The sequence below is a fragment of the Hippoglossus stenolepis genome, chromosome 21 (genome assembly GCF_022539355.2).
Source record: "Hippoglossus stenolepis isolate QCI-W04-F060 chromosome 21, HSTE1.2, whole genome shotgun sequence".
Lineage (NCBI taxonomy): Eukaryota > Metazoa > Chordata > Actinopteri > Pleuronectiformes > Pleuronectidae > Hippoglossus > Hippoglossus stenolepis.
The window spans coordinates 9181395-9193173 of NC_061503.1; the positions used below are offsets into that span (position 1 = coordinate 9181395).

General features: G+C 42.2%; 2 protein-coding genes across 6 annotated transcripts; one reads left to right on the forward strand and one right to left on the reverse strand.

Moving 5' to 3' along the window:
* Positions 1-1233: 1233 nt before the first annotated feature.
* lyrm1 (LYR motif containing 1) lies at positions 1234-5126 on the reverse strand. 5 transcript variants are annotated; one of them, XM_035146232.2, is made up of 5 exons: positions 4984-5126; positions 2922-3113; positions 2763-2823; positions 1851-1882; positions 1234-1747 (listed from the first exon to the last, which is right to left on the reverse strand). In XM_035146232.2, exons 2-5 carry the CDS (start codon positions 3078-3080, stop codon positions 1634-1636), a joined length of 366 nt encoding a protein of 121 aa, XP_035002123.1. In that variant the 5' UTR covers positions 3081-3113; positions 4984-5126; the 3' UTR covers positions 1234-1633. The 5 variants fall into 5 exon arrangements, with proteins under 5 accessions (XP_035002123.1, XP_035002122.1, XP_035002124.1 ...); XM_035146231.2 differs by lacking the exon at positions 4984-5126 and adding an exon at positions 4247-4372; XM_035146233.2 differs by lacking the exon at positions 4984-5126 and adding an exon at positions 4247-4345 and having other exon boundaries at positions 2922-3107.
* dcun1d3 (defective in cullin neddylation 1 domain containing 3) lies at positions 4499-11369 on the forward strand. Its single transcript, XM_035146229.2, has 5 exons — positions 4499-5059; positions 6134-6216; positions 6679-6723; positions 6881-7431; positions 9325-11369. The coding sequence occupies exons 4-5, from the start codon at positions 6992-6994 to the stop codon at positions 9866-9868; spliced, it is 984 nt and encodes a 327-aa protein (XP_035002120.1). The 5' UTR covers positions 4499-5059; positions 6134-6216; positions 6679-6723; positions 6881-6991; the 3' UTR covers positions 9869-11369.
* The last annotated feature ends 410 nt before the right edge of the window (positions 11370-11779 follow it).

Consider the following 11779-nt stretch of genomic DNA (forward strand, 5'->3'; position numbering starts at 1 on the left):
AAATGCAGAGCAAAGCATGTGGTCCACTCACACTGGTAAATCCAGTCATGGTGAACTCACTGAACTAGTGTATTTACGGCTTCAGTGCTGGGCATAGTGTGACCCCTGGTGGATAAAGATTGTTAGGATTGTTTTCGAGAATTTAGCTAAGATAAACATCTTTCATACTATACATTGACTGTTGTGTTTAATCCTAAAAAAGCCCCTTTAAAACAAGCTCACTTTATCACACCCGGACATCTCACTGCAGAAGACAACACAGCCCAGACACCTGAGGTTGGAGTCAAGTGCAGCCCACTCAGTGAAACATGTACACTAACTTCTGTGTTCAGCTCCATCATGTGGCTGCATGCAGGTCGATGTCGCACTGGAGGACAGAGAAATTTCCTCGGAAACGTCTCAGAGGAGACTGTGCTTGTCAAGATGATTCAGTCCAGAGTAAGAAATGAAAAAGATCTGATAAAGTCTTCACTGTGAGTTATAGCTCAGTGATATATACAGGACTGTATCACAAGAGAACAATAGTGAACTGTGAATGTTTCCCCCACTGAGATCATCTCAAGTCAAGGTTGCTGATCGGGTGGCAAAATTCACTTCACAAAGTAGCTGTTGGGGTAATTTTCAACCAGATTTATTAAATTCTGGTTGGCAAAATTAGTCCGTTACTTAAATCCAACAGAAAGTTTACTATTTTGAACTCTTGTGAAATGTGTAAAATAGGGTCATGTACTAGTATCTTCCAGCAGAGGGGAGTGTGACACAGCATAGGAGAAAAGAGAGTAAGGATGCAGCTGATCAGTTCTCGCTGGTCTCCACCTTAAGGCTTATTTAATGCCCAGCCCTAAATTCATGTATGTTTTCTTACACCATGTGATTATGGTGCAAGCTCATGTGTCAAGACATTTCATTACTCAGCACTACTTGTGATTATTGTTTGTATTTTTCAGTTGTCACTCTATTTGAAGTGTTACACAGCAGTTTGTTCTCCATTAACAAAGCATTACTATTTTAGAAAGTAGTCCGTGTGCAGTACAGACACGATCCATTCACTCAACAGTCTGCTCCTTTGTGCAGAATCCAGAGATCATAAAGTTTGTGAAACTTGTTTCCATGGTAACAGCATCTACACCCCCCCCGCCCCCACACCAATTCACAAAGATGATGTCCCTTCAATGCTGCTTTTAGCATTAATCAGGAGTTTTTCCCAAAGATCTTAAAGAGACACTACATGAATTCATCATATCAATATTAACATTTATTACTAGAATATGGAACTTTACTTTAACATATCTGTTGACAAACCATTTAAACACCAGTGTTTATCTCTGTACTCTTCTATTTAATATAGAAAGTGTTTATTACAACCTTTTTTTTTTTTACAATGAAAAATAAATAAAATATACAATTTTGGATTTTATATTACAGGTGACACCACACTGACCACGCAGCCTTGTTTACGAGGTCTACAGAATAAAATTAAAAAAGACAACGAAACATGGCTTTTCCCCCTGAATGACAAGTGTTCATGCATCAATGAGAGCTTGCGATCCTCCGCACGATCGGCTTGTGACTGCACTCTTGTCTCCTGTCCTTGGTAACTTGAACTCCCGGCGAGGATCTACGAAATCAAGCATCAGGTCTCGTCATGTGACTGCAAATAAATTGGCTTGGCCTGCTTCCTCAGGCGCTGCTGCGCTCGCAGCTTCCTGCCCTTCTGAGTTGCTAGTCCCATTGGTGGCAAGTAGGTCTACAGGAAGATTCAAACAATAGAAATATTTAATAAAATCTATCAACAGCACAGTAAACAAAACAGACCGGAATAATGGTGGATGTGACAAACAGTAACTTACAGCCCTTGGATATGGGTTCCTGTAATGGAGACCTGTGAAGAAAACATCATGTCAACATCCTATTAAACCTTGAAAACATACTGTATTTCTCTTTCAGAGTAAATCCTACAGTCCTGCAGAGCCAAACCCAAAGTGTCTTATTTACTTAATACTGATGATTTTTGAGGCGTTCATCTGTTTTATTTACTCCTTGCAAGGACAGAATATATTTATAATTTATTGAAGTTTCCCTGTAGTCAAATCAGAGCATTCATTATCTCAAAAAATTAGCATGAGTGTAAAATTATCTTATTATCTAAAACTAGAATGTCACTCAGTGGAGAGCGTACCTCTGCAAAGTCCCAAAAGTTCCCTTAAAGTCAATCAGCCTTCACCAAATTGCACATAAGAATTATTCCCACGGAAATTAGTGAAAATTTAGAAATGTTTAAGACAATAAAAAACTATTCCTGTATCATCCCCCTGATGTGGATCCGTAACCAAATTTAATGGGTTCTTCCCTGACCCACAGTCCATCCTCCCACCAAATTGTGTGGTGATCTGTCCAGTCGTTTTCTCCTAATATTGCTAACTAACAGACATCATCATCATCAGTCATAATCACCTCCTTGGCAGGAGTTAAAAACAATAACATGTAAAAAAAACAATTGGGCATGCAGATCTCATTTGCACGAGTCATTAGAGCCTGTTTATATTTCACTGAACTGTTGACACTGTAAACTCTGCTAATGCTGATGGTGCTGCTTTTTCTGGCTTTTCTACTGTCAGCAACGTTCAGACCATGGGGTCAGTGTTTGTTTACTCAGGTGAAGACTTTCAGATGAACTCTAACATCAACTCTGAGACCAAAACACTACAGCTTAGTCCACAGTTATCTAAGGAAGACTTGTGGCCTCTCTCCTCCACTCTTACCTATTTCTATCCTTGCTTCACATTCCTCTATGCACCTCTTTACTGACTCTTGATCTTGGAGCTGAAAAGAAGCACACAGAAGAAAGAATTGGTCATGTACACACACACACATATATAGAAAACTACTGGGCATTTGTTGTAGAGTATTGTCGTCCACACCTGCTGGTTTTGTCTGAACAGAGTGCGGGCCTCCTGAAGTATGTATTTTCTCTCCGATTCTGTGTCACTTGTAACTTCACTCTGCGCCTGCCACGTTCGGGCGATACGAAACACCCGCATGTACAGTGCCAGCACCGTCCTGCGAGTGGAGGCCGTCATCTGGGATCAAATTCCGAGGAAAACAGCATGTGCCTGCACGAGAAAGGACATTACGCTTAATGGCATGACGAACCCTGCTAACAGTATTGTATCATCTGTTTCTTATGCTCCCATTTCTCTCCAAAAGGTTTTCTCTCACACATGTATGCATTTTAAGGACAGGAAAGTTAAGTTCTGCTTTAAGTCCATTATTTTTTGTACACGAGGCAGCATCAACCAACCATTACTAAACTGGAATAAAAATCCCGGAGGAGCCCAAGTTTTCGGTGTCTTTAAACGCTCTATTTGATTAAAACTAAATGAGCAGGGATAACAAACTACTGCAATTTTGCACACTTGTCTCTATTCATAGTTTGTAATCTCTTGTATTTAGTCTCTTGTTTATAGGCTTATTTGCTGTTCTATTATTTCTAATGCTTTACTGTGTATTCTGGTACTGTTTAGTGTTGCATTTACTTAGGGAGTATGTACACTTTTTAGTCCATTTTATGTTTATTACATACTATTTTGAGCTGTTTTAATTCTTCGTATCTGTTTTATTGCAACCTCGCTCTACGTGTAATGCCCTTGACATGCTATCTATCTATCTATCTATCTATCCATCTATCCATCCATCCATCTATAAGGGAGACAGGCTCCGTTAATACCAGGGTACTTGGCTTTGTTGAGGTTGTACTATTGTGCTGCAGATTCCCCAACAAATCGGAAAATAATGAAATGACATAATCCATTTGACACGCGATGAACCGAGCACGTTAAGGGGCCCCCGGGAGTCTGGGGCCCCGGGACACCTGCTCCCTGTAGGGTTAGTGGTCCAGAGTGTCCCCATCTATCAACGCCTGATGTCGCTAAAAACCTACACAGGGCTGTTTTCAACACATGGCATTAACAAACAGATACACAACTAACTGTTATATATTAATAGTAAGTTCAATATGTATATATCTTTTAACTTCCTGTACTTTATATTTCTGAATCTTGTTTTCATATATTCAGGCATCACCTGTTAGCATGAAGCTAGCTCTCCTTTAGCCCTCAACCACAACAGAACAAAACGGAGCCTCTGCTGTTTCTGACTTTAAACATTCCCCACGTTCATTTCAACCATATGAACTAGCTCCATTAGCTCATTGCTAATTATCTGACAGCTACAGACTCTGACCTACCGACCGTGTCTGGAGACGAGCAGCTCACCAGGGCAGCACCGACGCATGTGTCGCCTGATGATGACGTAGCAACAATAAATGAAAAATAAACCCGATCATAAATCACCGTTTCCTCTTTTATATCGCACATAAAAGTTATTGATTTTTGAATCTGTTTAAATTATGAATTTGATTCATAAACACGATCGTCATTAGACCCAGTTTGAGTCATTTTAGGTGAGTTACAACTGTTTCCCAGTCTTTAATATTATTCTCCTAAAGCTCTTTTTAAATGTCCTCCTGTAAACACGTGTCTCTGTAATTGTCCGTGTGGTTATTTGTCCACCTGGACGAGAAACAGTCTTTACAAACAGCACCGTGTCGGGACAGAGAGATTGATCTCGTCGATGCCACCGCGGAGATGAGGATCAGCTGTTAGAGGAAGTGATGCAGGAAAATGCCCATAATGTAGCTACAGTCAATGACTAGAAGGGGGAAGCACAAAGAAACTGGCTGCTGGAGTCCGGGCTGCTCTTCTAACTCCCTCCCGAGGATAAACAATAGTCCGAATGGATTTTAAAGCACATTCCGGCCAGAAGCTTCTTACTCGTTTCTCTCCCCAACGCGGAGAAGGATGTGATATCGATGTGGAAGTTTATTTGTGTTAGCTCGCAGCTAGTCGGCTAGCTATCTGAGTTAACGCGACGAGTTTGGGTCAGTTCGCTCCTGCGCGTAAACGCTGCCTCCGGCCAACTTACTAACTCCTGCAGTTTCGCCCTGGCATCCCCCGAAGTGATGAACACCCGGCTCCACGCGGCACGATCCCCCCAACGGGTGAGTTTCTCCACAAGGACAGCTGTGGCACATCCCGAAAGACCTAGCTTAGCCGATAGCTAACTTTTAGTTAAACGAGCTGATGCTAGCTAGCTATGGCGACGTCGCCAGGGCCAAGCACTTTAGATGTAAATGCTGGTGATGTGTTGGGGGATCGATAACAGCTTTAGAACATTTACGATCCGGGTTAGTGAATGGGTTAAACCGCCAGCAGTATATCATCATTAAAAGCCTGTTTGCGAGACATTTAGTTGTGTTGGGCATGAGCTGCTGAGCTCTCTCGATCCTGTTGGTGCTTCTCAAAGAGCACAAGTTGGTCAAATTAACGTTAATGCTAAGCTAATGTTAGTAAACATCTAATATCTATCTTATGTGAGAATGTACATTGACAACAATGGTCCACACACCACACATTTGAATTCGGGCTAAACTTGACTCTGGCTGTTTTAATATTAACAGTCTAGACTAATTGACACCAAAGTGTTTGCTAGCCTCGCATGTTTGCTTGTTGTGGATAATAATTCGTTCGATTCCGATTTGAAAAGGTGTCTGATCACTTCTCCATCAGGTGGAGTAGGTGTAGTCGCAAAGGACCTGTGAGAGATTTGTCCCTACATGCCCAGTGCAGTGATCTCCCTCACACCCTCACACCCTCGTACATGTCCTACGAGGCTGATCGTCGGGTTTCTTCGTTGTTGTGAGACTAAAGTCCTGATTTGAACACAGACTAAAAAGTTGGTCTCAGAAGTTGTGATGTTTACAATCGAGCCAATGAGCTGTGATCCAGGACCAAGCTAGCTCCCACACTGGACACCTAGCGTTAGAGGCTTTTCCACCACAGATTCATAAGCCCTGCTTAAGTCCCCCAGTGCTCTGTCTGTGTCTGCCTCACATGCTGTGAACCATCTTCATTGTGGGTATAAATCAGTTATTGAACAATCCTGCTTCAAGACAAACTGCCGTGCTGTGCTCAAATGACACAATCACAGCCCGCTGCCCAGCATAGTCCTCCAGGACGGGGAAGGATGAGCTATCACTTTCTGCTTATGGTGACAAGATAATGTGTCTTTTCAGCACTGCAGATGTCAAGAGCACAATGATGGAGCAGAGTAGGAGGACACTTTGATCTGTGGCCGGTGCCATCTGACGGACGTTCTGTAAGTAACCTCCTGACCGGCTGCTTGATTAGTCATCGAACACCTGATCAACTACTGTTTGTTGTGGCTGTTGCTGTGACAACAGAGTGATTAATTGCATTAACATGTGCACATGACATTTTGAGCAATTGAGGGGACTGGTTAAGGATTTGCACATACTACGTGTCTGATTACGTAGTGAAGGTGTGGTACTAAGTTTTGTCTTCTCAATTCAAAGTAAAGATAAAGATATAGTTGTAAACAAGCTATGAAGATATTGCACATAGGATCATTGTGAAATAAAATAAACTACTGTTAGTGACCACAAGGAAAACGTAACAGATAATATTGAAGTTATGTAGTTCTGCTGTAGGTTTGTAGGTTTGTGTGGTTACTAGTGATGTTTCTCTTTCGAATGTCTTCTAGGTTTTCATGATATTCTGTGCTGTGTAAGCATTGTTTTCTCTGCTCTTCTCTTTTTAGGGTTTAAATCAAGCAGAGCAAGACTTCCTGGCAGATTTGTCACAGGTACCATCATTTATTGACCTTCAATATTAAAAAATCCACATTTCAATTCAAATTCACATTGATGTGGATCTTGACCTTTTCGATTGTGAGCAAGACTGGTTCAGTTAACAGCTACAGTCTGTGATAATGAGCCCTGTTCAATTGTTCTTCACCTCAGGCCTGAGGGTATGTTGAGACGTCTCACCAGACCAGAGCAGAGGCGTCTAGGTGGTTCGGACGGGGCCTGAAGGCGAGGAGGAAAGACTGACGAGGGACCAGGGAGGAAGACATGGGCCAGTGTGTCACCAAGTGTAAGAATCCAACGTCCTCACTCGGCAGTAAGAGTGGAGACAAGGAGAGCAGCTCCAAGTCCCACCACAAGAAAGGTAGCGGTGGTGGTGGGAGCCATAAAGAGGAGCTCAGTGGCCCATGTAGCAAAGCCACCAGCGAGCTGTCGAATGGCACCAAGGCCTTGGAAGTTACAGTGGAGACGCCAGTCATACCCGCACTGATGGGGGAGCCGCGCAAGGACGAGTTTCTGGACGCAGACGGGCTGTCGTTGCTGCGCATCGAGGAGCTGTTCTGCTGCTACAAGGATGAAGTGGACGACGCCATCTTGGAGGAAGGCATGGAGCAGTTTTGCAATGATCTGTGCGTGGACCCAGCGGAATATCGTGTGCTTATTCTCGCCTGGAAGTTTCAAGCGGCCACTATGTGCAAGTTTACAAGGTAAAGTGGGGTTTTACGGAAATGGTTTTCAGGATAAACTAGCATCACTGCTGTATAGTAATTGGCTGTAGATGAAAACTGAACATTGTGATACAGATATTTTCTCATCCCAGATGAAGGAAAAGCATATCTGCATTAGAGCTTGTCCTGATTTAATTTCCCAACACGATGCTGCTTTTATGTATCTGCAAACACCAACGGAGATGAGCACAGATGACTTTAATTTAAATAATATATAACATGCCCTGTTCTGACAAGAAGTTCCGAACTGGCACTGTTTAACACATTACATTAACATAACGCTGTTAGCTCTTAAACACATCCTGTCTAAAAGAGATTGGCTCTACTATTTCTGACTTGCATAATGGAAAACCTTGTGTCTGTCCATTTGTAAGTCTATGAGAACATCCCCCTTTGTCTGAGCAGGCACTCTAATCTTGAATGTATTGCCTATACACAATTAAAGAAAAAATATAATTTAGACTCAAAAGTGAAATTGGCCAGAAAAGATCACATTTAGGGGAATGTGAATCATAAATTGGCTGAACCTTCAATTCGACAAGTGGCTTATTGCATAATACAATCATCAAACTGGCCTAATTTTAAAATGTAAGTTTTTGATATATCTATAACTTGTTTTATAAGCAATTGCTGTCTGATACTGCTCGCACAATTAATGTTGACCCTTTATAACCAGCTCGTTTTTAGATGATACACTTCAGGCAGCTTTATAAGATTTGAACTGTTTGACCTACAGGTTTTTTCCACTGTGGACTGGTCCAGCCGTCCCACCTCACACACTCACTTTTGATGTTTTTCTATGTAAAGACACACGCACACAGCGTCTCTCTGTCAGGTAGGGGACACAGAGGAAATGGATCCCGCGCTGTGCTCTCGCTCGGCAGTTAGTGTTGGAGATGAATAGAGCTGCCTGCTGGCTGGGTCACTTGTCACTGCTCCCCCTCTCTGATTCTTAACTCAGCACTTTTCTATCCAGAGGCTTTGGACAATGCCACACTGTGGTTACCAACATGCTTCATTGTCAACCGATGCTTACTGAAGCTCTTTATATTACATTTGACCTTGAAAGCCTATATTGTTGTTGGGCTCAATAACAAAGTCAAAGTTATATCTGCATAGGTTGAGGCCCGTGACACTGAAGGGAAAAATATTAGAAAAACTTGAAGCTTAACGCATGGACAGTTTTTTTTTTTTTTGTACAGTTTTAAAATGCGTTTCTTTAAGTACAAGGGACCATGGTGTCATTGTCACTGATGCTTGTTGTGCCATTGTAGACACACAGCCTGTTGTTTGCATTAGGTGACATCACAGTGCTTTGTTGTTGTTGTTGTTGTTGGCATAATTAGCAGTTAGTTAGCTCTGGTGCTGCATCTATTAGCCTGCACATAGTGTTTATGTGTCTGGCCCTCCTCCGTTCATTCCGACCGATTCCTATCGTTCTGAAACTGCTCGGCCATCGGTTTATCTAAAGGGAGACAGGTTTGATAGATTGACTGACAGGCGGACGCTCAAAGGAAACAACCAATATAGCTGCTGCTGATGTGGGGATGTTTGATGAATCCGCTATTGACTCAATACTAAACAATTTGACATTGACATTGACATTTTTCTGTCACTGTGCGACACCACATGTTTTGTTGCTCTGATTGCTCGTAGTCCTGCTCTGCAACAATTGATTATGCCCCCTAGAAAACTAAAATTAACTGAGGGGTTCCGGCCCCATTTGCAGATGGGGATTGGACTGGTAATGTTAGACCAGTTCCTGTAGCTTTGCTGTGGAAAAGTACAGTCTCTGCTTCTGGGCCACGTGATCTTGAGTGAACTGGTCTAATGTTATTCTGATGTGCGTTCCTGTTTTCTTTGTGTCTGCAGGAAGGAGTTTGTCGACGGCTGTAAGGCCATACAGGCAGACAGCCTCAAAGGCATCTACTCGCGTTTCCCCTGCATGTTGGTGGATGCCAGAGGCGAGGAGAACTTCAAGGACCTTTACCGCTTTACCTTCCAGTTTGGCTTGGACGCGGACGAGGGCCAACGCTCTCTGCAGCGCGAAATTGCCATTGCCCTATGGCGCCTGGTTTTCACGCAGGACACGCCCTCGATCCTGGAGCGGTGGCTGGACTTCCTAGGGGAGAACTCCCCAGGTATTCGGGGCATCTCAAGGGACACGTGGAACATGTTCCTCAACTTCACCCAGGCGATCGGGCCTGACCTGAGCAACTACAGCGAGGACGAGGCGTGGCCTAGTCTCTTCGACACCTTTGTGGAGTGGGAGTTGGAGCGCAGGAAAAAAGAGGAGGAACAGGCACTGATGGCGAAGGAGGACGAGGGGACGTGTACTGACACAGAGTCCTCTCCTTCAACAGATAGACTCGAAACAGAGGGAAGCCGCGGCTCACAGACATGGGGGGGCCACTGACCAGGAAACAAGAAATATTTGTCAGCGAGGGAAGGAAATGACCTATAAGTGAACTGTACATCTGTGAATCATCGGATAAATATTAGTATTACCATTACAGCTGTTCATTTTGCTCTCTTTGTCTGTTGGGGTGGGATTCCTGCTTCGCACCTTTTTTTTGGTTTTTGAAAGGGCTCTATGAACTGTTTTGTTTTAAGCACTTCTATTTAAGTTATTGTTTTACTTTTTTTCTCCTCCCATGTGTGTTTTTAGTAAATGGACGTGGTCCATTTTAACCTACACCTACCTACCGTAACCCAGCACAGTAAAGTAAAGGCTTGGTTTAAAAAGCAGGCAAGAGAAAGCCATAACCTCTTCCCACACAGATTATCTAGACACTTCATTTTGACCTGGTTACACTGCTAATATGTACAAATAGTTAATAACAAGAAGGGAAATTTGGGAAACCTATATACAAGTAATTTCTTACCACCAAAATCGGAGATTCATCATGGGGGTCGGGGTGAAATTGTCTGGACTGGACTGACATAGTTAGATTCTATGCTTTTAACTTGCGGTGCTGTGAGGATGAATTGTTTGCACTTGTGTTGCCTTCACACCCGTTGGCCTGTAATTACATTGCAAACCGTATCCGATTGAATCGATCTCACAAGGGCGATTTACTTTTGAAACTAAAACAAATGACGTCTATATGCTTAATCCATGAAAGTTGCTACGATAACCATTTAAAACCCAAATTCATTTCCATAGTAACAGACCAACTCTTTTTTCCTGTGTTGAGTGTTTTTGAGTGCTACTAGTGCAGTGAGTGAGCTTGGCTTGTTTAAGCAGCTGGCTGTGCTTCTTTTTGACCTCTAGCAAATCTACCATTTGGATGTCCATCTATTTTCAAAAAGCGGTTAAGTGTATACACCACGATGATGCTGGCATTTCCCAGAGGGACGTTTGTAACGTGACAAATGGGCTAAAACTAGGTCATGGTCATTTCTGGACAGAAGATGCCTAAACCTGTGTTACATTCAGGCCCATTACACTGGGCACCACACAAAGCTTGTATTGTATTGTTTACCTTCATGAGCTCTTCACGAGTCTTCACGTCCTTGAACTGCTATAGAGAGAAATAAATAGTGCACACACTTCACAAGTAATGTTGACTGCTGCTGGCGATGGTTATAATGGATTGCACAAAAACCAATGGCATGTTAAGTCGCTATACTTGCAACACTTTGCAGAGAGATTGATGTCAACCACATGGTTTCCATTTGGAAGATATCCAAACTGTAGATTGACCTTAAGTAGAGCCTTGGGTGTTTTGGGATGAGTGAATGAGTGGTGGTGAATCAAGAGTCTGAGCTATGGGTCCAGTATGGTAAAAGGGTTTCCATAACCTGATCTGTTTGGTTTACATCTACAATGGTTTTATTTCAGCCCCCCCCCTTTTTGTCCTTTTTTTTGATATAAAATGTATTGATTTATAATAATAAAAACAGTGTTGAACTTTTGACTGTTGACCATGAATGTGTGTGTGATTTAACTTCGGAGATCTCCTCATTTCCTTGTAACTTCATGCTGTGCTATTGCTTAATTACATTGCTTGCATACCACTGTCGTCAGAGGGAGTGTGGTTCAGCAGCTCGGGGTTTTGTGCAGGCTTGTATGGTATGAAGCACAAAAAATGACTCAAAACAATTTTGAAATAAATAAGTTGAGAAATACAGAAAGAAATATAGAACTACAGAAATAGATAAATGTAAAAATACAAGAACCTATATAAATAAATGTAGAAAATTGTAAATAAAGTAGAAGTAGAAGTAAATAAATGTAGAAATTAATACATAACTGTAAAAATACACAAATTAATAAATTTAGGGCTAAATTAACAGACATAATTGAGTAGGAATACAGAAATAA

Bases quoted from the DNA above. Each gene is read 5' to 3' on its own strand.
- lyrm1 (XM_035146232.2), bottom strand. From the start codon at position 3,080: ATGACGGCCTCCACTCGCAGGACGGTGCTGGCACTGTACATGCGGGTG. The intron at 1,883-2,762 runs GTAAGAGTGGAG...TTTTCTTCACAG, and splicing joins TGAAGCAAGGATAGAAATAG to GTCTCCATTACAGGAACCCA. The intron at 1,748-1,850 runs GTAAGTTACTGT...ATCTTCCTGTAG, and splicing joins GGAACCCATATCCAAGGGCT to ACCTACTTGCCACCAATGGG.
- dcun1d3 (XM_035146229.2), top strand. From the start codon at position 6,992: ATGGGCCAGTGTGTCACCAAGTGTAAGAATCCAACGTCCTCACTCGGC. The intron at 7,432-9,324 runs GTAAAGTGGGGT...TTGTGTCTGCAG, and splicing joins ACTATGTGCAAGTTTACAAG to GAAGGAGTTTGTCGACGGCT.